Genomic DNA, 25,422 nt, shown 5'->3' on the forward strand with positions numbered 1-25,422 from the left:
ACTTGTGATTGATCTCACCTCCCCGCTCTAAATGCAAATAAACGTACATCAATTCCATTTACAAAGACCAACTGCGTTGTTGTTTTTAACCAGACAGCAATGCACTTTCCATATCTAGTCTGCCAGGAATTAAAAGGAGAAGAAATCAAAAAAATAGACTAGCTCTATTACTTGGTGTCTTCCATGCAAACCTAATCGCCTAAGATGTTAAACGCACTCGTAATATCTCTCTATGGGCTTTTAGAAATTCTCAGATGTAGTGGACAAAGCCAGCTTGCGCGATTTTATACGACTTGTACTTGTTTGCGAATGTCTGATCTCAGTGTGTCCTCAATGCGTCTTGGGTGCATTCACACCTGTACTTTGTGTGCACTCATGATCGGATCACTAAAGACGCATACTAATGCCATGTATGAACAGGGTCTTTGAAACTGGCAGTGTTTGAAACTGGCAGTCCCATGAACCTTGCAAAGTGTCCACGCACTCTGGGACTGTATCATCTGGAGTTTTTTGTATTTAATGTAATTCCCTAATACAATGTACTATTATACTTGCAGGTTTTAAAACACAAGAGAGAGGTGGTTCTGCAATCATGTAATTATATTAGACCCCAGCTTCTGACACTTGCAAGCCCATTCAAGCAACAAGCTGAGCCAAAGAAAATACTGCAACAGGCAGGTTACGAAAAGTAAACTCATCTCAGTTAAAATTCTTAGTAACTTAAAATTGGTGGCATCTTCTTAACTGCAATTACGTCCCAGTATTGTTTACTTTAAACTGAAAACTTTTAAATCTAAAAAATTAAGACAAGGAGAAAATGGCAAAAACGCCACCATTGTGGGACTGGGAAGCAATCCACAGAGGTGTAAAACTGTAAAGGGATGCGATAAATTAGCATATGGATTTACACACTGAAAGTTGCCTTGCTTTGCCTTGCAGGAAACGATCATGTGAATTGCCCAAAAACAACATAGACGTGACTGGACATGTTACATGTACAATAAAAAACACCCCGCATCATATATATGTCATGTTACCATTCATTCTTTCATTCTCCCAACTTGACCATTTACAGTGAGAAGCCTGATTACAGTCATCCTATGAAAACAAGGGCAACACAAGTGAAGTTGGACTGAGGTGACCAATTATTTTTCAGCCCAGCTGATCTGCGCTGTCGTTTCTAGCACATTCTGCCTCCACTGTTGTGCAAGCAAACACTTTTAGCGCTTTTTGCTGATGAAGCGCAGATGACAACCTCCAGTAAGACTCCCCCGAAGTTGGTGATTTTGTGAAACTTTTATTGTCTTTTTTCAAGTATGCATGGACCAATAAACAGTGCTACAGGTATACAGTACATAAAGCATGAAGAGTATAAAACAGCAAAAAAACATGACTGAATACAGGATACATGACCAGAAGCAGCAGAGAATCATAAACTACAAATTAATTGGAGAATAAGCAGTGTCTTTTAAAAATAAGGCAAAAAACTGTACTGTATCCTTATCAACGAATAACTAAAAAATTTGATATCTATTGGTGATTATCACCTTGAAGTGTCTCATGTTTCACCACGAGTAAGATCCAGTATTTTCACATTCAGGACACCTGCAGAAATAAAAAGGAATCATTGTAAATTTGGCCAAAGATTTGTTTGAGATAATAATACAATTAAGTTAAATCGGCTTTGTGTGATAATTAAAGGAATTTTTTTTCTCTATAAATTAAAGTCTTGTAAATTCAGGTACATTCAGACAGATTCTATTAACCATTGCTTTATACATCATAAAAGACTGTTACAACTGTATTTGTATCATTATATAAGTCATTACAAGTGTTTACAATCAGTAAAAATGTATGCTCCCATTTAAACTTCGTCGAGTTACTTCTGAATTATTCATAACATTTTATTTACTATTTACTATACTTAAGCTTGGAAATGCAAAAACAAGTCTTACGAGGAAATGGCTTGCTGAACAATGGTGAGATGAGGTATTAATCAGATACTTTTGTTTTATCATATGGATCTGAACTCAGAACTTCCATTCACTGGCATTCAAGAAACTACTGATCACATATTTTCAATAGAGGGCGTGTAATTAGAAAAGGCCTCAATCATGTCCTCAAGTGTGTTACTATGAAAATATTTTCAATTGTAGGACTGGGATACTAATCACCACTTTTATTTGCTTGACAAAAAGGTGATTATGCTTCTAACCTTTAACCGCCATCACTAACATAACAGCCATCCTAATATTTTACAAAAGAGTAACAAACCTACCGTTCAATGAAGGAAAAAAAGGGGGATAAGATTATCTTCTTAGAAATACTTGGTACGGTTGAGAGCTCTTTGTGCCAGCTGGCCGCTCTCATCCGTTATTCTCTCCCAGTCCGTTTGACCCACCACAAAGCCAATAGCGCGCTTTCGATCTGCATCCTTCTGCTCTTCAAGATCAGCCCATCGAACCTTAACAAAAAGGAGAACAACCAGGGCCTAGTGTTACGGGCAGAAAATGGATAAACTAACATAACTTCAGATAGATCCGTTACATTATTTAACACTGAATACACAAAATGGTGTTCTTCCAAAGCTATTTTTTACATAAAAAAAAAAAATTGTGTTGCCTCACAAACAAACAAATACACTTTAAGATGACCAGGGCTACATCTTTGTAGGTCAGCCTGTCAAATTACCCGTTTCTTTCCTGGTTCGGACATGCGTGTGGCATAGTCGTCTGGCAGCTGAAGGTAGTCCTCCAGGCCTGCCGTGTGTTCACCTTCACGTTTCCTCTTCCCACTGCTCCCCAGACCATCCAACTTGTCTGTATAAATGGAAGATCACTGTTCAGGTCACCTCTGCCTTCTCATAAAAACCTTAACCTAATCATTTTAACATTCAATAATCCATGACGAGCCAAATTCGGTCAATCAGCATTATCTGTTCTAGCAGTTTCTCCTTCATATCCATACACTCACGTATGATAACATCTGGCAAATGCACAAGTACAACACATCAATACTACAGAGAGAGGGGAGCATTTCTTATTCAGTTTCCCACCTCATTTGCCTGGTTTGGGAGTTGTAGAAATTATCTCCCAGTACATTTAGCCATATAAAGACAAACTCTCTTATGAGTGAAAAACAGAAGCGTGCTTTATTTAAGCCTGTTAAATTTGAAGCGTCTTTTAATCTATAGCCACAACATGAACAGCTTAGGTTGTTATGCTGTGTGGTTAAAGTCTGGCCACAGTAATCACTGTGTGGTTCACTGATTGACCATCTCTCCTAATGGCGATGGTCAGAACATACATAATTCACATAAATAATTAGATAAAAAGACAATTATACAACAAATAAAAATCACAACCAATTTCGTCAGTCTGGAAATGCATTCTACCTCTGTATCACAGAGGTAAAAGACTGAGTAATCGGTCATAAAATAAAGATTAACTAATGCAAATACCCACCAAGTTTTGCCTCAGACGTGTCCATCTCCCATTTGCTTTTTGGAATGTAGCCCTATATTATATAAAGAAACACTGCAATGGTTAAATATCAGGGAGAAGGGGAAGAGAGAGAAAGTGGGGAAAAGGGGTTGGCTGAAAAGAGAGGAGACCGGTTTATCAGAGGTAAAAAGACAAACAAAGACAACTGAAGGATGAGTCTGTATGAGAAACTATCTAGTCAGGACATATAATGTAACAATGGCATACAAACATTTTCATCTTGCAAGCTGAGAGAAACTAATGTGTTCAGGCTAAGCCTTCATTCTCAGCCACATGCAAAAGGAAAGAATGGACAAAAGCTGTGCTCTGCTTTGGAGAACACAAATTCTGTGCCAGAGTTCGTTCCTTTAAAAAAAAAAAAAACTAAATAATAATTTTCAAGTAAACCTCTTTATGCACTCAAGTCAGAAGATTGAAGAGCAAAACTAGTAGTTCAATCTCTAATCATGAAGTTTGCCTGTGTGAGTTACTGATCATGTGATCAACACATTTTACATTCGTTCCCATTTATTTCCCCAAATAACATTGCAAAGAACAATGCCCGAGTCCGAGCCTGCAGTTCAGCTGCTCAAACGTTTACACAAATAAACAAGACAACATTTATAGACAAAAACCACAGCATGTGGTTTTGTGTCATAGCCTCACTTTTTCCTAACCAATCCTCAGCTATCACGTTGCACTCTGATGCCAATTGGCTGGCTAGCTAACAGCAAATTGCTGACAGTCCACTATCCAGTTCTTAAGTAAGGACACACTACTTCATTCTTTTGATACATTTATTAATTTATCCTTTAGACCAGCTTTTTAGGAACATACAATATATTCAAAGAAAAGTTGGATAGTTTGATAATCTTGGAGGTTATCTCAGATAGCTACTTGCTCAAATTGTCAGAGCAAAGCAACACAAGAGTCAAACTTGTGATCAGTGCTCATGTGAGTGTCTGGTAATTAAAGAGATGGCACCTTTTTATTCCAGCTGAGCTGGTATTCATTTAAGTAAAACAGGTAAATTATTCCAAAGAGTGAAACCTGAAAAACTGCCAAAACCTTTACTCCCAGTAACATGAAAGAGCACAGGGCCTCTATAACAAGTCAGAAAATAAAATGAGTAAAGCTGTATGCAAAGTTGCATCTGTAGCTCATCTCCGTTGTGTTATGATTTAACAACGTTTGCTGGTTTCGCAGGTCAAAACAAGTTTTAACAACTGTTTTACTGTAACAACATTAATCTCCTCCGGCCTCTCTATGAAAATGAACACTAATATCTAATTTATTCCTGGATGGGGTGAAAATAAGGTGTTGTTGCTTTGACAGCAGCACTGGATAAACTTTTAGCCCGCTGTTAAAAACGGAAAAATCCCGGTATATGATAAATAGCCAACAATCAAATCAAGCTACCTGAATTAAGACGGGGGCAAAGTTTTAAGAGGGAAGGGACCACAAAGTATCAGGTAAGTGCTGGCTAATGAGTTTTATGAAATATTGCTGTTAAGTTTAATTTCAAATGAGATGTGTATAAAATATATTCATATATATATGAATCTGTTTATTATTCTATTTTATTATTGCGCTGTTTATTTTATCATTTAGGTTTTGTTTTCTTCAAAATTTTACAGATGTAATACATAATAGTCAAAATATTTCTTTACCATTTTAATATTTGTGCAAAACTTTAAAGCCCTGTACACCCTCGCAGGTGTTTTCAATTATTGTCCCTGGTTAGAGCTCTGCTAAGCTTGAGGATGGGCGAAGCTTTTCCTGATGAGCAAGTCACAGCGATGTCAATCATGCGCAATCTGTACACGCCCACTCAGTCTTGACCAAAAAAAAAAAAAAAGAAAAAAGAATTTGAATCAGGGGCACGTTCAGCTCTGACAAAACATAGGAAAAACGTTTATTTAAAAACGGAAACAGTGGTTTGTTGAACACCATGTTGTGTTACGCATGCGCAATACCTTTAATATATGAAGGGGATTTATATATGTCGCTGCTTATTGGATAAGACCTCTGACACACCCACCAAACGATTAAAAAAGTACTTTATAGCCCATTGCACACTGCTCACACCGTTTCCAGGAAACATGTCTTTCAACCTGGGTGCACACCATTTTCAGATTGAATGTGTCCCAGGTATAGTAAGTGAAAGCACCTGTGTGGGTGGATGGTTGTATATGTTGTAATTTTTTTGTAGCAGTGTTCAAGGTGCGTAAAACTATGTCGAATATACCAGTATTGCTCCGTTTGTAGCAAATATGCACAAATGGGGCGAATAACAAAAAAAAAAGCATGGATGATAAAGATACACTGCTGCAAATTCAACCCCCAGCAGCATCTGCACAGGTTTGATCTACATTCAGGCGCTCTGGATGTACAGAACGAAGGTTGGTGATAAAAGTTGAAGAAAGGAGGCAACTTGTTGCTTTACAGGACAACAGCCAAGGTGTGCTCAGATTATTCATCATAATACTACATAGAATACACACTCTCTCACTACAGACTTTCGCTGAAAAATACTCAATAATAGCACCTACATTCAGGCTGGATACCCTGCTTGTGCTGCGAAGTAGCAGCAGCTGCACGCTCTGTCCACACCTTGTGCAGTAAAGCACTTCACAATACGCTGCTGTGCAACATGACATCACCGTGGTGTGGTCGCAAGTGCAAGTACAACTGTAATGCGGGTGTGGTAAATTAAAATAGCTAAAATATACAGTGTATTAACATTCTATTTAGAGAGGAATGATGGTGCTACGGCAGAGTAAGATGGTGTAGCACCATCATCCCTTTCTTTCAAGAAAAACATTTAAAAAAATAGGTCTTTATGACATTAATTTCACTTGATTAATGGTCAACTAAACAAATTTCCTGGAGTAACATACGTGTGTTAAGTATTATATTGAGCTCCATACAAAAGGATTTTTGAGCTAATGTCAATTAGCTTAAAGCCAGCAGATAGTGGCTTAAACACAGTTTCCCACAAGGAGGATTAACGGAGAATTCTTTCCATCAAAGTTAACTCCATGGTGTTGTTTTGTCCTGGGGATACCAAACATGTACCATGTGTTAAGGTACCCTGCGTCGAAACGCCGAAGGGCACAGATGCATCCACCATCAGATGAAATGTTTTGTGTCTGTTGGATCTGTTGGATAGAGTGGTTCTGGAGATAAAAGTAAAGCTTTTAACTGTAGCCTGTGTTTTCATGTTGTGACTGAAATGAAGCATTCTTTATATGATTCTGTTTTTGCTTATCTGAAGCATCAATATAAGTAACATTTATTTTGTATTTATATGAGGAAAAGTATTAGTGTTATTTTGCTGTATAGCCCATAAATCCCCCTAAAGGTCCACTGGGGGACTACAAAGCCTGGTGTGGGAAAATGTATATAAAAACTTGTACACTTGTAGTGAAATTTGAAAACTACTTATAATCAGTATATTTTAGAGGTGATACTCTTTTATTCTTCTAATGAAGCTGCAAATGTGTCTAACTTTATTCCCATGCCCACCACACCCATCGTCAAAGAGGCTGAGGCTGAGATATTACATTTGGATGTTAGATCATATATGAGAAATTATGTCTATGTCTGATGTCCGTGCCTTTCTTTTGCTGTAAATGTTTCTTGATTTCATCCACAACAGTTTATAAAAGACGTCAGGAAAGATTTACAACAAAAGAAAAAGTCAGCCCATTACCACTGATATAATTTAATTTCTTTAAATTAATATGCGTTTGTTTTTAAATACATGTCCAAATATGCATTTAGAAAGTTTCGAGCAATAGAAGTATTATCTGACCAAGTGTTACATTTTAAATACGTTTGGCTTGAAGAAAGCTAATTTTGACTCCGAGGTGCTGAAACAGTCCTGGCAGTGGTGAGCACAGTCGGAAACAACAAACTAACAAATTGACAGATCATTTGTCAGTTTTAGCTTGACTCTTGTCAACAGACCATATGACCTCTGCATTTTTACTCAAGTTCATTTGCGATTGTTGTGTTCTTATTTGGGATTCAAACACTGGAGGTGCTAGAAACCCTCACGAAGATTCTGAAGGCATTATTAGAACAGTATCGGAATATTAGAAAAACTGCAATGGCTTCAGCAATCAACCCTGGTAGACTTCAAAGTCGCAGCCAGTGTGATTCAAATGCAGAGCCAAAATGCAGCAGTTTTAGACCTGCAGTTCAGACAGTTATGTTTTAGGTTAGGGTGGGCGTGACTTCAGGCCATTGCTAAAAAAAGGAGGGCTGGGAGACGACATGCATGCACCGTGTGGAACTGCAGGCCTGAAATGGATGATTGTAACAATGATCAAAGGAGCTTTATATTGTTATTTACAGGCCCTATAAATAATACATTTTTTCTGGTTCTCTCTTGTAATACTGAGTTTAATGCACACAGTCAGTCACTATTTTGAATTCTGTGTAAAGTACATTTTCATCCTTTAATGTGATGAAGGAAGAACCAACCAATGACTCGGTGGTTGAACTACTACAGTGTCAAACAATATTTAATGAATAACCAACAATAAACTGGATCTTTCATTGCCTAAATCTCTATTAGATGGGAAATTTTAAACTTTATGTATATTCTGGAGTGTGTATTGTGCATAACTACATGAGTGGACTTAGGGATACCACGAATTATAGAAAATGATCTCTTAAAATTCACAATGGATTTTTATAAAATTTTGTTTACACACACTTCAGTCTTGTCAAAGTCAACTCATGAAATGTGGAAATGCAGTCAGTTCAGAGGTCAAATATGTGATTTTGAAGCAATAACGGTCTACAAAGAAATGCCTCATGTTACTCCAGCATTTTCATTTCCAGTGCTAGTGCTGTTCCATATTAACAGATGTATGGTGCCATGAGAAGCTGCTTGGACCTTAATGTGATGAATTTCTTTGTCTTTCATATTTCTCAACAGTAATGTAAACTGTAAAGAGCAAAAGCATGTGCAAAATTTAAATTTTTTTGGTTTTTTAATTGTTGTTTGGCATGAGGAACAACGGCTGCAAAAAATGTTGTTGTACTTCTAGCTCACTGAAAGCTAAAAGTAGTTTTAAAAAAAAAAAAAAGTTGCTTTTCGATTTATATAATCTCATATATGGTTGGCCATTCTGAAACACACATTAATACTGGTTAAAAAAGGTATTATGGACATTTTATAAGGGAAACATTTTTAGGAGTTCAAGTTTTAGTGTTTTTAGATGAATCACTGCCAACTGTAGTTGTGGTGTAGATAGGCAGTACTGTCATGTGGGAAATCCCACCCCACTATTTATGCATTTAATCTGCACTTACATTGAAGAACATCAAACTAAGGTATCGAGAGTAATTTCTACCAGTGACTGCCTCAATAACCTCGGCAGAAAAAAGCCAGTGAGAAAATATAAAAGTTAAGGACCTGGTTTGTCTGTTTAAAACTTTTGGTAGGACACATGAGAAACAAAAAAAATATGCCTATTCATGTAGTAAAAGAGTTCAAAAGAGGTCAGAGTTTAAGGTAGAAGAAGATTTGTTGTTATGTGTTTGGTTATTACGCAACAGCGCACAAGGTAGGTGGCCGTCATATTTGCCGTTTTCCTTCCATCTTTCTTTCTTCTTACTAAAACGACATGTCATGATCACAAACTCTTGACATTTTGCCCAGCCGCCCAGTTTGGTCACAAGCTTTGTATACTCCATGTGGGGACTATCCTCTTGAAGGTACCACAGGATACATTTAAGTTTTTAAACTTTCAAAATCTGTTACTAAGTCATAGGTACTAAAGCTTTAAAGGTTCCATCCAACTGTAGACACAACTGAGGAGAATCTTACACTGAAACGTAATGGCTATTAGAAGTCCATCACACTGATTTTATCAACAACAGGACAGCTTTGTAACATTTTTAACTTTTCTATAGTTTGTGCAAATTTCACTGGAATAGTTGTACAGCTGGTTAAGAAATTATATTAGCCCGATAACACTCAAGGGTCTGATGGTAAATGCTACTGTCATATTTAAATCAATACTGACCTCATCTTTGTGAAATTCATTTGGTAGACGAATAAATGTCATTTATTGCTTTTGAAATCAAACATTTTGTTATAATTTCATAAGAATGTTTGGTGAAAAAAAATGTTCTCTCTGTTAAAACAGAAATAGACATGTTTTCAACATTTTTTTCAATTCTGATATTTTGATTAAAGTTTTCTTTTGTTTTTTTGTTTTAATTTCTTTCTTGTGCCTTACAATGAAAGAAAATGTAAACTGAGTAGAATGGTCCTTATCTGAAATGATGCAAACTGAAGTTTGGAACCACTTTTCCTGATGGTGGCACTACAGAAAGCATATGAATTTTAAAACTTAAACTTTTTGACAAACCCTGGATGTGGTTACAAAAATTATTTCAAAATATAACGACTTATGAAATCTGAGCAAATAACCAAAAAAAAAACAAACAAGCAGAACAGAAGCCCTTGCAACTGGTCATTTAGTTAACGGACTGTTGAAGCTATAATTCTATTTTTGGACCGATTCATTATTAATCTCCATCTTGCTCCCTTCTATTTTTTCTCTACTGCTCTGCTCTTCTTTGTAAACCCATTCATTACTACATGAACATACAATTAAATAAATAAATAACATTAATTATGACAAATTAACCTATGACTTTCAATGAATTTCACCTATTTTAACGATTTCTTTAGTGTAAAACAAAACAATAATATGATTAAAAGACTAATGGCTAATATTAAATTACTGTGTAAAATGTGATAGATGGGAATACAAATAAGTGGAAATGATTCTGACAACTATGTGGCTATAAATTTAAGCTTTTAATGTCCTACCAGATCACCCTCTTCTTCCTCCTCTCTCTTGGGTTCCTTGGGCTCGTCATCGGGATTGAAGTCTTCCATTTCAACCTAATAACACAAATGCATGTTAGTTTAGCTAAGTTAATGATAGACAACTATAATATTTTGAGAGCCGTCAAGTCCTGAAGACCTCACCTCCTCTATAGCAGCATCCTGAAGCAGGGACCGGACATCTAAGCGCACCATATGCCGGGGTGAAGGCTCCCAGTTGTTAGACATCTGTTTACAAAATGTTCCATTAAGAAGTGTTTGATTATATGATTTATTTTTTATTTTGTATAAATAAATAAATAAAAAGTGGACATTCATAAATGTACTGAGAGCTAGCTGATCTTACAGACCTTCATTATATCCTTAAGCGTGCGTCCATGGACATTTCTCTTTGCACAAGTCTGAGTGTCTGCAGTGATTTCAGCCAGATACACCTTGAAATTTAAAAAAAAAAAACCTTCTTTAGCACAGGGCAGACTGGAACAACATTTTTTTTTCTGACTCATTCATGAGCACAACTCACCTCAAATCCTTTAGTTTTGGCTGCGCTCCAGAACTGATCAAAATGTTTAACCCTGTCATTAATAGTGTCTAAAATGATAAAGGGGAAAAAGCCGTCATCCAGAGTCTTCTTAAATGTTTTAAGCATGCTGTTCCGGTAGGTATCCTCCATCTCTGGCTCGTACTCATACTCAAGAACCTGCAAGACAAATTTTTGTGTTCCATTTTTCATAATATTAACTATAGTAACTTTAATACATTCTATTTTTATTTCATTTTTCATCCAACTGTATACTTTAGTACCACTTTGTTATTGTTGGTTGTCAGACTCACCTTATTTTTGACCCTCCTGCCTGTGTCTGGGTCTTTCTCAACTTTCTCAACCTCCGTCATGAAATAGTCATCCAAAACAAGAACTCTTGGTGGGGCACCACCACAATCCACTTCTTTGTCCTTAATATTGTCAACGAGATTGAAAAGCTAGGTTTTCATATTTCTACTTTGCTTTGTTACAAAAATGCAATGCTGTTTATATAAAAAAAAAAGAAAAAAGAAAAAAGAAATTCTGGAAGGACATATTAATAGGCTTTATGAGTATGTTTCTTGTTGTTGTTGTATATTGTGCTTAAAGTTCAGTTACATTACAGTATAATTACATTACACTATGATTTGCTGGTATAACTCCACTCACCCGAATGAGCTTTGCAACATGGCTTTTTCCGCTTCCTGGAAGCCCTCTCATTATAATGACAATCTGTTAAAATAAATAGCTTGAATGAGAACACTATATAAATTAACAATGTGCAACAGTTACATCAAGGAAAACTGCAGCAGTAATTAGTACCCTTTCAGGCCGAGATGATCTGCCAGGTGGTTTGAGGATATCGTCAATATTCTTTATTTCTGGCTTCTTCTCGACTCGTGGGGGTGGCTGAGGTGGAGGTGGTAGAGGTGGTGCAGTGGGTGGCCCTCGGTCCTCTGGATAACTTCTTCTGTCCACTGTATGATATTATTTGCAGGTCAAGTTTTTCCTCTAAATTGCATTAATTTTTCAATTATAAATGTACTTTACTGGTTATATATTGTTTCCACACAAACTTGAGACTGAAGTGTAAAAAGTTTCAATGAAATTGTATCAAAAGCAACTGTGGTATGTGAATACATGTCTGTTAACAGATGTGGGATTTAACATACTGTAAGGTGAGGAGCTATGGCTATAACGCTCAGGCCCACTGCGGTCAAGTCCAGCACGCTCGTATGGAGGTCTATCGTAGCCAGGCCTTCCGTAATGTTCATCTCGATCACGACTGCCACTTCGGTCACGATCTCGAAGATCCCGGTCTCTCTCCCTGTATCCTGAGCGCAGGAGAGGTGCCAGTGGAGATCTACACAGAGGAGGAGTGTTATCAAGTTTCATTTCCTCAACAGAATTTGTTGTTTCAAACTGGCATACACTGATGACTAATCACAATGTATGACACAATGTGATAATGTACCTTTCTTCAACCATGGACTGTATGCTTGAATCAAAAACAGATAAACAGAAAAGAATATTACATATGTACGGAAGCAGCACACTTCCCCATCGTTTGGAAAAAAGGGTGTCAGAGCCACTGAGGAATCATTACCTGTCATCTCTTTCTCTTGGGGGATAGCGCTCCCTCTCAAATCTTTCTCTTTCATATTCAGGTGGAGGCTTTTCTCTGTATAATTCCCTCTCTCTACTGTACTCCCGGCGGTCCATGTAAGGGTCTGATCGTCTTTCATAATATGGGTCTCTGCTATAAGGATCTCTGGGTCCAAGAGGTTCTAGAAGAAGAATTAAATAGTTAATCAATGCACAATGGTTAGAAAATGCAAAAGCAAGCTCTATTTGAGTAGAAAAATAAGCTTTACAGTATTGAAATTCACCTTTTTCATAACCCCTGTCTGAGGGCACCGGGTCAGGCCTCAGCACAATTCTCTCACCATAAGAGATCCGCTCAACTGTGGCACCAGGCTCTGAAATGAGTGTTAATATCAGCAACAATTTCCAGAAACTTAACCCTTTTCATCTGTTAAAATTAAGAAATATGTTCCTCTTTGCTCCTCATACCATGTCCATGCCCATAATCCACAGTCTTTGGAATCACTGTAGCTGCGGGTGCAACAGGGAGGACTGGGTGGTAGTCTGGGGCAACAGGCTTTGTATCCCAAGATACAGGTTCAGGTGCAGCTGTCTGCGCTGCTGCAGTCATGCCCTGAGGATGAAAAATTAGATATGCTATTAATCTAACAGTTAGTTATAAAATGGCAAAGTAGAAAAATAATTAGAACAGAATTAGTGAAGATCTATGGAAATTTAAAAGTCTACCTAGTGTCCTGGTTGCCATTGCTCTATACATGCCATGTGGCAGACATGTTTTGAATCAACTTGCATAACCAATGATCTTACAATTCTTGAAAGCAATGCCCTCTTTAGAATGAGGCAAAGATAGCGAAGTGTTAGTAATTATCATTTACCTTCAAAACATTCCTGACATCCGGTGGGATCTCCAGACCAAGAAGACCAGCAGGAAGCTCAGGCAAGACCTCAGTTGGTGCAGGCTGAGGTTCAGTACCAGGGGTCTTCCCCTCCTGCAGTTCCCTGTTAACCCAAAAGAATGGAAGGGATGTTCACCGAAAAGTTCCCTTAAATCCATTTGACCTTAAAGTAAATTAGGGGGTACAGTAGCAGAATGGCAGAAAAACAAAACACTAAACAAAACAGTCTTCTACTTCGATTACGTCAGTCTGTAAAGTCTGTAAAATTTTTGATTTTTTGACATTTTTATGATTTGAGCACCACAAATAATATTCTATTCTCCCTCAAATTTGGCTCAGAAACCTCATAGGTGAATATTTCAATACCTCAGAGAATAATAACACTGCAATCAGCATGACTCGATACCACACGAGTTAAGTCTGAATGTTATTAGTAGGAACCCAGCATATAATGTATTAATCAACAATGAAAGTCTAGAAATTACCTTATAAGTTTAAGCTCTTGAGCAGCTTTCAAGATGATCTCATGCTGACGTTGAGAGAGAGCAAGTACATTTGCTCCACTTGTTCCTTGTGGTGCTGGTTCAGCTGTGCTCTCTGGTAAGTTTGTTACAGGTGCTACAGGGAGTGGAGGTGGACGTTGTTCCAAAAGAGGCTCTTCCCTGTGGTCCTCATAGCGGGGTCTGCGATCTTCATAGTCAGGAGGATATCCTCTCTCTGGTGGTGGAGGGAGTCTTGAAGGCCTATCCCATTCTGAAGGGGGTGGTGGTGGGTATGGTGGCTCTACCTGTCGGTATGGTGGCTCATCCTTGTATTCTCGGATTCTAAGTTCTCCTCTTCCCCTGTCGTGCTCATCATATGGAAATTGCTGACCCCTTTCTCTTTCTCTTTCCTCTAGCCAATGTCCATCCCTGTAGGGCTCTGGTGGAGGCTTGCGGGGGGGATAGTCCCTCTCAGGAGGAGGACGCTCCCTGTCCCATTCAGGCTCATAATACTTGGCCTCATTCCGATAGTCATCAGGAGGATAGTCCTGTGGTGGCTGCCAGCGATACCCGTCTTCCCCATGACCATAATCCTCGACGTAACCCTCATTATATCCCTCTTCAAATTCCTCATGTGTTGGACCTGGCCGCCACATACCTCTTGCCATTCCTCGACCCATAGGTCTCCTCCTCATTCCTCCCCTATCTATTATCTCATGTGGAGGCATAGGGCGGCCTCTGCCATGTGGCGGTTGCCACCCTAATTCTCTCTCCATTCCCTCATCGTACAATGGCTCCTCCATAGGGTCCATCATTTCATGGGGCGGAGGTGGTACACGACGCCTGCCTCTTCCTGCATCAGGATGCATTGGATGGCTGTGAGGATCGTGTCCATGATACATGGGGTGCCTTGCTGCATCAACTTCTGTATTATCAGTGTCCATTCCATGGCCTAACGGCTCGTGATCAATTGGCACATGTGATGGGTGAGGGGGGCGTCCTCGTCCTTGGTGCAAGAAGCCAGGATGACCACGAGGGGGACGACCCCGGCCAGGTGGAAAAGGGGGTCTCATTCCTCTCATTAGAGGTCTCCTCTCTCCCCAGTAAGGGTCATCTTCTTGTGAGTACTCCGCTGATTCACATTCTTCCCAGTGCCTGTCCACTGGATCTCCTCTTCCCATGGGTGGCCCTCCTCTTCCCATAGGTGGCCCTCCTCTTCCCATAGGAGGGCCACCTCTCCCCATAGGAGGGCCACCTCTCCCCATGTGAGGGCCACCTCTCCCCATAGGAGGACCACCTCTCCCCATAGGAGGACCACCTCTCCCCATAGGAGGACCACCACCTCTCCCCATGTGAGGACCACCTCTCCCCATGTGAGGACCACCTCTCTCCATAGGAGGACCACCTCTCCCCATGTGAGGACCACCTCTCCCCATAGGAGGACCACCTCTACCCATAGGTAGGCCTCCTCTTCCCAAAGGGGGCCCTCCTCTCATCATTGGGGGCCCTCCTCTCCCCATAGCTGGTCCTCCTATTGGCTCTTCATAATAATCTTCCTCTGTTGGGAAGTGATGTTCCTCTGGCATCCACATTTCTTCAGGAGGCACCTCAGATTCCTCACCACCAAACTCCTCGTATGAAGGATCTTGCCAGTGATATTCTTGCTGCTCTTCTGGCATCCCTAAGTCCTCTTCAGGTGGCATGTAGTCATAGGACATTTCTCCCATCTTCTCCCCAAGCAGGACAGTGTTCTGTCCCCTGAACTCTCCACGGCCCCTCTGCCCCCGACCTCGCCCATGCACTTGGACAGGTACTGGGGCCTGGCCTCGGCCCCTTCCAGGGGGAGGCCTTGGAGGGTCTGATCCTGACTGCTTTTGGCCAGAAGCTTGTGGCTCCTGTTGGATTCCTGGGGGCTTTGGAACCATTGGGGGTTTGTTGTTTGTCAGTGGTCCATCTGGTTTGAGGGGATTTTGGGCAGGAGCATTTTTTGATGCTACAGTAGAAGCAGTAGTTACTGAAGGCTTGCTGTTAACAGCCTTGGGATTGTCACTACTGTCAGAAGCATTATTGCCATCTGATTCCTCAAGCTTTGTGTTTGTCTGTAATGTCTGAGGAATGGGGTCACTTTGGACAAAAAAACCCTCATTAACAAGCAAGTTGTCATCTGTCATGTCTTCAGCATTGGCCTTATCATCTGGTCTTGATTCACTTTTTTCTTTTTCAGACTGTGGCTGCACAGCTGATTTACCTGGAGTCTTGGATTCCATGCTGGCAGGTTGTTTAGTGGCCGTTTCTGCCTTAGGTTGGGGACCTTGCTGTTGTTTTTGCTGGGGCACAGGCGGGCGTTCAAAACAAGGTGGAGGGCCAGGGTGCCTTGGGGGTTGTTCAAACCTGAGCTGCTGCCCAAATCGAGGTTGGTCAAATCTAGGGGGACCATCAAAGCGTTGCCGTGGTTGGTCAAATCTGGGAGGACCATCAAAGCGGAGCCTTGGCTGGTCAAATCGAGGGGGGCCTTCAAAGCGCTGCTGTGGTTGGTCAAACCTTGGAGGACCATCAAAGCGCTGCTGTGGCTGGTCAAATCTAGGGTTGTTTCCTCTGGGATGAGTAAGACAACAGAAATTGTTATAAAACATTGTTATTACGATAAGCGTTAATTTAGAGACACTCAGCGACAGCCTAAAAATATAAAACAAGTATATTCATTGTGAACATGAGGTAATGTACATAATATCAACAGCTCATCTGAATATTCTCAACTGTTTTTATTAAATGTTTTTTTTTTTTTTTTTAAAGACATTCTCAAATTAGGCCTGTCGCTTTTTGATTCATAATTCCAACATTCGTTCAAATATGAGACAAAATTAAGTAATTTGGCCTGTAATGACCTGTTTGAATTTAATATTTATCGACACCGAAGCATCTGAGAAGCAGTGCGTGGAAGTAGTTCGGGTTCTTCACTGTAGATGGCAAAATTACCCACAAAGACAAAGCTGTTTGGCTACATTGTAAAAATGCTGCTTTTCTCTGCAACAGTAACAAATCTGAGGACTCACCTATTCGCCTGTCACCTGAGTGAGGTTGAGGGGATAGCAGAAACAAGTAGTGCAATGTTAACTGTACAACCTGGTCTGACTGCCTATACTTTTCACCAGTCATCTTCAGCACTCTAGCAACAAGCTTGTAAAAAGGTCATCACCAGTTAGATAGCAAGCACCAATAAGATAGCAAGATTTATATGCAACGATATGAGGCGCAGTTGTGAAAATATATGGATTATATGGGTGGGGTGAGGGAACAATACGGTATGTGGACTGCATTTCGAATTAGTTCAAACTAATTAGGTGCCAGTTTCAAATTGTTCGAAATTGACAGTGACAGCGCTTTCTCAAATGTAGCAATTTTTAATTTAAAAAAATGGCAACAAATATGGCAGTGCTACCAAACAATCTCTACTAACCGTGGACATCTAACACTGTTGAAGCTTGGTGGCTGAATAGTGGGGGGACCTGGGGGTCTTATTCCTATGCCAGCAGGGCCACCTCCTCTCACAGGGGGTCCAGCAGGTGATTCCAGATGTGACCCAAACCCAGGGGGGCGTGGACCTTGAGATCTGGGACCAACAGCAACTGGAGAATGCTGCATACCCGGGTTTAGTGACTGCTGCTGCTGCTGCATTTGCATATCTTGTCCAGGGTACTGGCCAAATTGACCCATCATACCACTATTGTACTGGCCTGAGGCAAACGGCACCATGGCAGTCAGAGTGGCCACCCTTTCTTGAAGGTGGGCATTTGTGGCGTTCATCTGCTCCTGCCACTGCTTCCATTGGTGTTCATAGTCCTGCAGTTGGTCTTTGTGGGGATAGGTCTGGAACTGCTCATACCACAGGACAAATGAGCGATCCCAGTCTTGAAATAAAGGGGTGAACTGCTGCTGCTGCATTTCATAGTGCCTCAGCTGCATTTCAGCAGACATTGACTGCAACAAAGGACATTAAGGAAAGGATGCTATACATTTTTGGTTCAAATATTATCATAAAAAAGGTACATGTAGAACTAAGAAACCACTTAGACATTACATGTAAAAACAAAAAATTTCGGGTCTCCTAGATGCTGCTGGGGTTAAAGATCCCAGTTGTTGCAGATCCTACACACTCTTAGACTATCTTTTGTTTCAACTAAGCACATCATGTTTTTTTTTCCAACTTTCATTGTCTGTACACGTCATCTCCATACCAGGGAAATAACCACCCAGTCAAAGAAACTACAATTTACCTACCTGAAGGTCTGCAGGTTGCTTAATCAGCTGTTGGTATTGTTCCAGAATCTGCTGAAGCTTTTCGTGCTGTTGCATTAGAGCCTGGTATTGCAAGCCTGCTCTCTGCTGTTGCACCTGCTGCCACTGCGCTGCTGCAGCCTGTAACTGCTGGAGGCGGGCAGCCTCCGCTGGGTCTTGTGGGACTTCTGGCTTTAAACAGAAACAAGGCAGAAATTGAAGCAAAGCATGGCTGTGTAACTCGCAAAGAATATGTTTGACATAACTGAGGGTACTTTGATATGAAAGGGATGACACATTGTTGAGATGGAGGCAAGGCACTACTGATAACATATGACACAAGCATTCATTGTGTAACTTTGGTTTAACGGGCTTGGGTTTCAAACCTCAATACTTTTTGAGTACTGCTCAAATTGTTTTTGTAACACCAAATATCCTAACCTGTCAAGCCCAGAAAGTTGTCATGAAATGATGATATGATCATATATTGTCACTAGACAATGATACATTAAAAAAATGCTTATTTTGTAAAAGAAACAAAACAAAACAAACAAACAAAAAACACTTATAGATACTTTTATGTACAGTCAGCAAAGTGGGAGCGTCTAAGCAATTTGGTATAGATTCCAAAACTCAGATATCATATCGGCACTGGTACTTCCCAGTCCTATAGAAAAGCAATACGGAGGGTAAAATTATTTATTCAAGGGCATTAATTTCAGTTCTGTAACTTACACTGGGCATATGAGACAATCACTATCACTGAGTCATGAATAACCATTAGAAGGGGAAAGAAGAATGAATGTGCTTAAATCCTGTTAATTTCACACATTCACGAAATGGCAGTTATCAAAAGAAATTGGGGTTAAATTTGTATGGACATGATGGTTATGGGAAAATGGGTGGTGAGACTTACTGTGTCAGTAAATGTAGGTGGTTTTCCTACAGTTTCGCTCTGAAAATGCATGCAAACAATATAAACAATGTTTAGATATGGTGATAATCAAATCTGTCTGGTATACTCAGTGTAAAACTGGATTAGGCATGTTCTTAAAGGCTCTCAAATATGGCACTTAGTTCATATACCAAAAAAAAAATTAAAATGCAACTAATCACAAAATGATTAACATAGTGTAATTTGTTTCACCACACAAAAAAAAAAAAAAATGAAAAATACAAAAACAAAAAAAACCCATTTAGGTTAAGTTACTGTAAACGCTAAACTAATAAGAAGTAATTTTTCCAGTTAAGGCTACCGTAATGGTTCAAAAGCACAGGTACGGAGCAGGTGCTTTTTGTAATTGTTCCTCACTGAATCATTGTCAGTGGAGGTACCGCCATGATTAATCAGGTCAATAAATATGTAAATCATCTATTCTAATTTACAGTTTTACAGAATTATCTGCAGCATTGTTCAGTTTATAGAATACACAGAAATACTGTAATTACTATAGATATCAATTTTACAATATAAGTTATAGCACTGCTATAATTTTTTTGACGTTTTGTGAGTTGAGAATATTTTATCATAACATTTAAACAGATAAAAATGCACATCTAACTCAAAACTAAAAAGCCCAAGTAATCACATGACATTGTTGACCAGTTGTTGACACTACATTGAAAGGTTGAAAAAGACTGTTTAATTTAAAAATTCTTATAAAATTTAAATCGCTTACTACAGCGATTGCAGTCTACTACAGTCTTTGATGTGTAAAATGGGTGGAGTTCCCCTTTAACCAAGACGTGTTTGACTTCTTATATAAAAACACCTCTTGAACATGTTAGGAATGCTTACCCTTAGTTCCTCAGGTGGTGGAGGTGGTACTGGGGGCTCATCTTTTGGAGGGGGTGGAGGAGGTGTGCTTTTTGGTGGTTCTGATGGAGGAGGAGGAGGAACTCCTTGGCCCGGGGCTGGCAGCACAGGGCCATCACCCTCCTTGTGATTCTGTTTGGCTTTCTCTTGCTTCAACTTCTGTAGATTCTGAAGATGCTGCTTGTACCAAAGTTGCTGTTGTTCCTGGATGAAACAATTACATAGACAAGTGTCAGACAAAGCACAGGAGGAACCTTGTCCTTTTCATTTCCTTCATTTGTATGCTACGTTCAGTAACTTCCTGAAGTTTACTTGGCAGTAAAACACAAACATTAGACACGCGGCCCCGAAACAGATCCCATGCTAAAACCTGTTAGGTACACTAACATATATATGTTCTCACTTTCACACTGCGACTGTTGGGTGTGGATGTGTGGAATCTTTTCTTCCCCTGTATTACCTGCCCATTTCCTGCTCTATGTTACAGGATAAACTGGGATAGGATCAAATCTTCAAACTTTATGTCACCAGCCTGAAACAAACACTGGCTCCACATTTATTACCTCTGCCAAGGAGGTTATGTTTTCACATATGTTTTCACACATGTCTGTTTGTTTGTTTTGTTCTCAGCAGGATTTAAAAAATAAATAAATAAATAAAATTAAAAATTAAAAATTAAATAAATAAATAATAATAATTTAAAAAAATACTGAAGCGATTTGCACCAACCTTGGTGGAGGGATGGGGCTTCGGCCAGGGGAGAGCCCATTGAATTTTGGGGCGGATCCAGGAATTGTTTTTTTTTAAACACTTCTTCTTAACATTGCAAGATAGGGTATTTTTCGACTTTTTTGTCAATTTCTCAGGAAATAATGTATGGATCGTGATGTAAAAAAAAACCAACACGTTTACGGTGTTGAGTTCTGTGAGTTTTTACAATTTGGTGCAGATAATAATCTGGATCTGGTGGAAGAAAATACTCAATCTGCATTACACACAGAGTTGTACTTATTATTAATAGTAAATAACAGTGCATATGGCACCAGCAGCATTTAGGAATGCTTACATCAGTATTTAATTCAACATGCAACTAATTAAACTACACAATAAGAATAGCGGTGACTACATCATTTTTCACGTTATTAATTTTGGAATTGTAAGCGCTAGAAAGACATGTAGGATTGTTTGGCCTTGGTAGAGGTTTGCACTCTACCTGGTGCAATTCTAGTTTCAGAGTGTGACTAAAAGTGTGACTAAAATGACAACTCAGTAATTAAATGTTCATAGCAAACCTGAATGGGGCAAAATGCACTACATACACAAACACTTGATTTAAACTATTAAATGACTTAAAAGGGATTATTGTTTTTCTTGTTAACATGCTTGACATTGCACATCATAAAAGCTCTACACTAATTTGTCATCCAAAGACCAAACAAAGACCATGAACTTCTATTTTCACTTATTATCACTCTCTCTTTGGTTCAGAAGTAATCTGCTAATAGTCTTTGATCAGAAGGAACAACACTTGGGCATGTCCCAATCAGTGCTTTGTAAACTTAATCCTGACTGTCACCAAGTCCAATCAATATTTATATTTTAATAATAGGTTAAACACCGGGCATACCCCAAGTGCAAATAAAGCAGCAAACACAAAGTTCTGGCTGCAGGCAGAGCAAAGAACGGCAATATTGATCAAAACGACCAAAGTGATGAGATTTAGCACCAAAACAGGTCAAAACAAACTGATGCAAGACATTACCTGCAAAGGTAAGGATTTGTCGTCTTCCGTCGTGGATGAATCCTTCTTGTTGGTCTCTCTGGCTTTGGGAGCACCGTTGTTCTCCGGTGGCTTTGACGACGGAGGCTCCGGAGGGGGAGGACCCGGTTGGGATTCGGTGGGGTGCGGTTGTGGTGGAGGCGGAGGCGGCTGCTGGTGACCCTGCATGGGAGCAGGTGGGCCCCTCGTCGGCTGAGCCGGAGTCGCGTCTTGTTTATAGTAGGGCTGAGCTCCAGGGCTGCTGTCTGAATGTCCCGAGGCCTCTGAATGCCACGACAACCCTGAATGCCCACCACCGTACGCGCCGGCACTGTTGCCGTGTTGCAGCACAGACTGGAGCTGTTTCTGGTGCAGCATTTGCAGCTGCTGCATCTGCTGGAGGTGCTGCTCCTTCAGGCTGGAGAACAGCGAGCCGCCGGACGAGGCTTCGAAGCCGCCGAACCCCGCGGCCGGGCCGGCGTGGCCGGCACCCGGTTGCTTGCGAGGCCCGGGCCCTCCATAGTTTTGCGACTGAGGTCCACCATAGTTTCCCCAGGAGGGGTACATTGTTAGGAAGCCAGGCGGTGTGCAAGGCCTTTGTGCTCACATACAGCCGGGCCTGAGTGGCTAACCAAGCTAACGGCTAACGTTGACCTACCTTTAAAAAATCGATAGCTGCATTTCCATTTCCCGACGAGGCCAGGCCGCATTAGATAAAGTTTTAAAATACGACTCTTGAAACAGTTACAAAACGGTTATTCGTTAAAGACAGGAATATGTACATTTAGCCTTGTGACAATATGTTACAAAAGCGATCGGACACGGCGGTGTCGCTGAACGACTGATGACGGAGACACGTCGCATGTCGTCAGGTCCGTTAGTGCTCGCGTTTGCTCCTGAAATATAAATATGAAAGTTATGAGGAATAATGTTGTTCTGTTCTGATTCTGTTCCAACAGAACTCCCATGTTTACTGTTTTTTCCCCCCTCACGGCTTTAGATATTTGGTTAACTCTCCAAAATTACACAATAACAAAGAGGATATACACAGTAAGTGAAGAAGTTTATCTTTGAGAACACTTGTTTAATTTAATGATTTAACTCACTGTACTTGTGCTTTCCATTTCGTACTTCCTTCCATGACAAAATGGAAAATGTACATTTATTTTGATTTACTATTTTTATCGTTGTTGTTGTTTTTAACACCTTAGAAGCAGTAGCAGTAGTAATATTTGCCTTGGATGGCCATGTTCTCCACATCGGTTGTGCTATGTTTACTGTCTACTGTACCAATTGACATATGCTAAAAATGTTTATTTAACTGAACTCACCAAATGGATGGATACACAGGGACAGAAAAAAAATCAAAGGTATAATGTGAAAATACAACCCAAAAAACAGGGCTTAAAATAAAGTAAAATAAATTTTTGTCAAAATTGGTTCAAAGGGTAAGTGACTGACTACTTTGGATGTTTTCATTGATGCCCACAGCAAATACAGAGCACGAAGCCCAGCAGCTGACCCTGGATCTGTGATTTATACCACAAGAGGGAGACATTTACAAAGACATTTGTACTCATCAAGGAACCATTGACTGTAACAACAACAACAACAACAATAATAATAATAATAATAATAATAAGTTATTCATTCCAACAAAATTTGAGCTCTAAAAACATTTCTTGGACAGTGATCTGTTACTGTTAGATTCTGTTAGGTTGCTAATCTAAGTCATATAACATTATTTAAATAAAAGCGGTAAATTCTATCTGAAACGTTACATCAAAAAAAGCCTGAAAATCTTTTAGGATAGACCTACAGCATCTGTGTCTGTACAACCCACAGTAGTTTGTTGTCAGAGACTCAGGGAGCAACTACGTGAGCTCAGACCGTGTGACAAGACTTTGTGTTTAGAAAAGGGGCGCTGGGTGGGAGGGACAGCAGTGGGAAGTAAAAGACCAGTGACTTTAGGTTGCCCTTGAGGTCTGATACACATAAGAGTATTTTTTTTGTCTTAAGATCACCAGTAAATCTGTATTAATTTTGACCAGAACCACTTAAAAATAATCGTTAAAGCGGATTAATCAAGCCCGTCCTGTTTAATGTCTCCCGTTAATTAGTTTGTCAGCAGTGTTTTAATATCGCCTAATGACTTCATATTTCACTGATGACATTACAGGGGTGTTAAAAGAGGGGAAATGGCCCATTCAGGATTCAGTTCTTTCGCTTAAGACGCCCTCGATGAATAAGACAAGGTCATGGAGGCCTAGCCTTTAGGGACAGATACATTATCAGGGGATGGGGGTTGTGAAATCCCATAGAGGAAGCTCTCTCCCCTCTAAAACAGCATGACGGGCACAATGTGATACAGTTCTGTCTTAGAACAATACACTGCACAGGGAATTCATGCAGCTTAGGGCAACCATGCTGTATAGGATGGCAGGATAGCCCCACACTGTACAATAATACTGATACTGGGAGCTGATGCCTGGTGCTGTTTGGAGGGGAGGGGTGCGACTAATTGTCATAATTTTCATTTGTGTGGTGTGTTAATAACAAGTATAGCATTTTAAGCGATTTCTTGACAATTTGGATGAATATATGAGAGAAAACAACAGCCGAATATTTTCAAATGCATTAGAAGTTAGCCCTTTTCAATCTTCATCAGCACTTTCGAGAGCTTTCTAAGCAAGAACAAAGAAATCAGAAATCGTAAAGTTGTAGCTCACAGTATTGAGGACACTGCATTTTCTCTGTGACGAAAATCCTATGTTAAACAAAATGCTCAATGGAGGCTAATGGATCCCGAACAAGTCCATGCACTGCTTCCAAAATGCTTTGTTTGACAAATCAATTTTCCCATAACCCGGTGAGGAGAAAAGTGATGCGGATTGATCGCCCCCCCCTGACTTTGTTTCCAGAATATTGTTTGATGGCTGGATAGATTAATTGGTATGACATTTGAAAGCGTTCTCTTGACTGTCAGCATCCAGGCCCCTATACGCCAATCGAACCCAGGTCTAATTGTCTCCTCTATAATACCTCACTTCACAAATTAGAGATGGTGCCTCTATAAACTATTCCCAATGCAAGACCCACACAACATCACCCTGCGCAATCAGACATTGGTTTGAATAAGGGTGATGCTGGGCTGATAAGGTAGAGCGCATTAAAGGGCATCACCCAAAGCGCTGTGCCAGCACATCTTCCTCTCAGCACCGTAGATCTGAAATATACAAATCAGGCCCCAGCAGCTGCTCCAAATAAACCGGCTCAGGACCCATCAATCTAGAGCAGTTGATACTATTTGAATCTTAGTTAAGAACCTCATTTGAATTAGGGCAACTGAAGTACAGTGATGAACACAAAGGGAAAACCGTCTAAATCAGTGACCTTGCAAATGCCGGTTACGCAGTCTGACATGTAGTCCTCAGATATGGTATTGAAATGTGTTTTCGTACGTGGCTCTGTAAGCTGCTGAAGTTTCAAGTCTATGTTACGACATGTAACATTGATGCTAAGACCATAATCAACAGCCCTGTTTATCACAGGCCTTTTTCACTGACGACATTTTGACACAGTCCGAAAAGCACAGGTGACAATATTAAAATGAATGATGGCTGATTCCAGTGCAGCTGTTTCAGTTTCAGGGTCCCGGGGGCTATTCGTGCTGACTCACTGTCACACTGTCAAGACTTCGTGGGACA

At 40.1% G+C, this 25,422-nt stretch overlaps 1 protein-coding gene across 2 annotated transcripts; it reads right to left on the reverse strand.

The window, feature by feature from the left end:
* Positions 1-1,281: 1,281 nt before the first annotated feature.
* ylpm1 (YLP motif containing 1) lies at positions 1,282-25,217 on the reverse strand. 2 transcript variants are annotated; one of them, XM_040124426.1, is made up of 23 exons: positions 25,109-25,217; positions 21,719-22,611; positions 19,939-20,160; positions 19,057-19,095; positions 18,144-18,332; positions 17,323-17,843; positions 13,869-16,460; positions 13,363-13,486; positions 12,956-13,100; positions 12,772-12,861; positions 12,489-12,669; positions 12,055-12,245; positions 11,705-11,859; positions 11,552-11,614; positions 11,194-11,313; positions 10,883-11,059; positions 10,710-10,793; positions 10,504-10,587; positions 10,342-10,416; positions 3,465-3,516; positions 2,692-2,819; positions 2,279-2,464; positions 1,282-1,605 (listed from the first exon to the last, which is right to left on the reverse strand). In XM_040124426.1, the coding sequence occupies exons 2-22, from the start codon at positions 22,280-22,282 to the stop codon at positions 2,318-2,320; spliced, it is 5,943 nt and encodes a 1,980-aa protein (XP_039980360.1). In that variant the 5' UTR covers positions 22,283-22,611; positions 25,109-25,217; the 3' UTR covers positions 1,282-1,605; positions 2,279-2,317. The 2 variants fall into 2 exon arrangements, with proteins under 2 accessions (XP_039980360.1, XP_039980361.1); XM_040124427.1 differs by lacking the exon at positions 19,057-19,095.
* Positions 25,218-25,422: the final 205 nt, after the last annotated feature.

The sequence above is a fragment of the Xiphias gladius genome, chromosome 4, assembly GCF_016859285.1.
Source record: "Xiphias gladius isolate SHS-SW01 ecotype Sanya breed wild chromosome 4, ASM1685928v1, whole genome shotgun sequence".
In the NCBI taxonomy this organism is placed as follows: Eukaryota; Metazoa; Chordata; class Actinopteri; order Istiophoriformes; family Xiphiidae; genus Xiphias; species Xiphias gladius.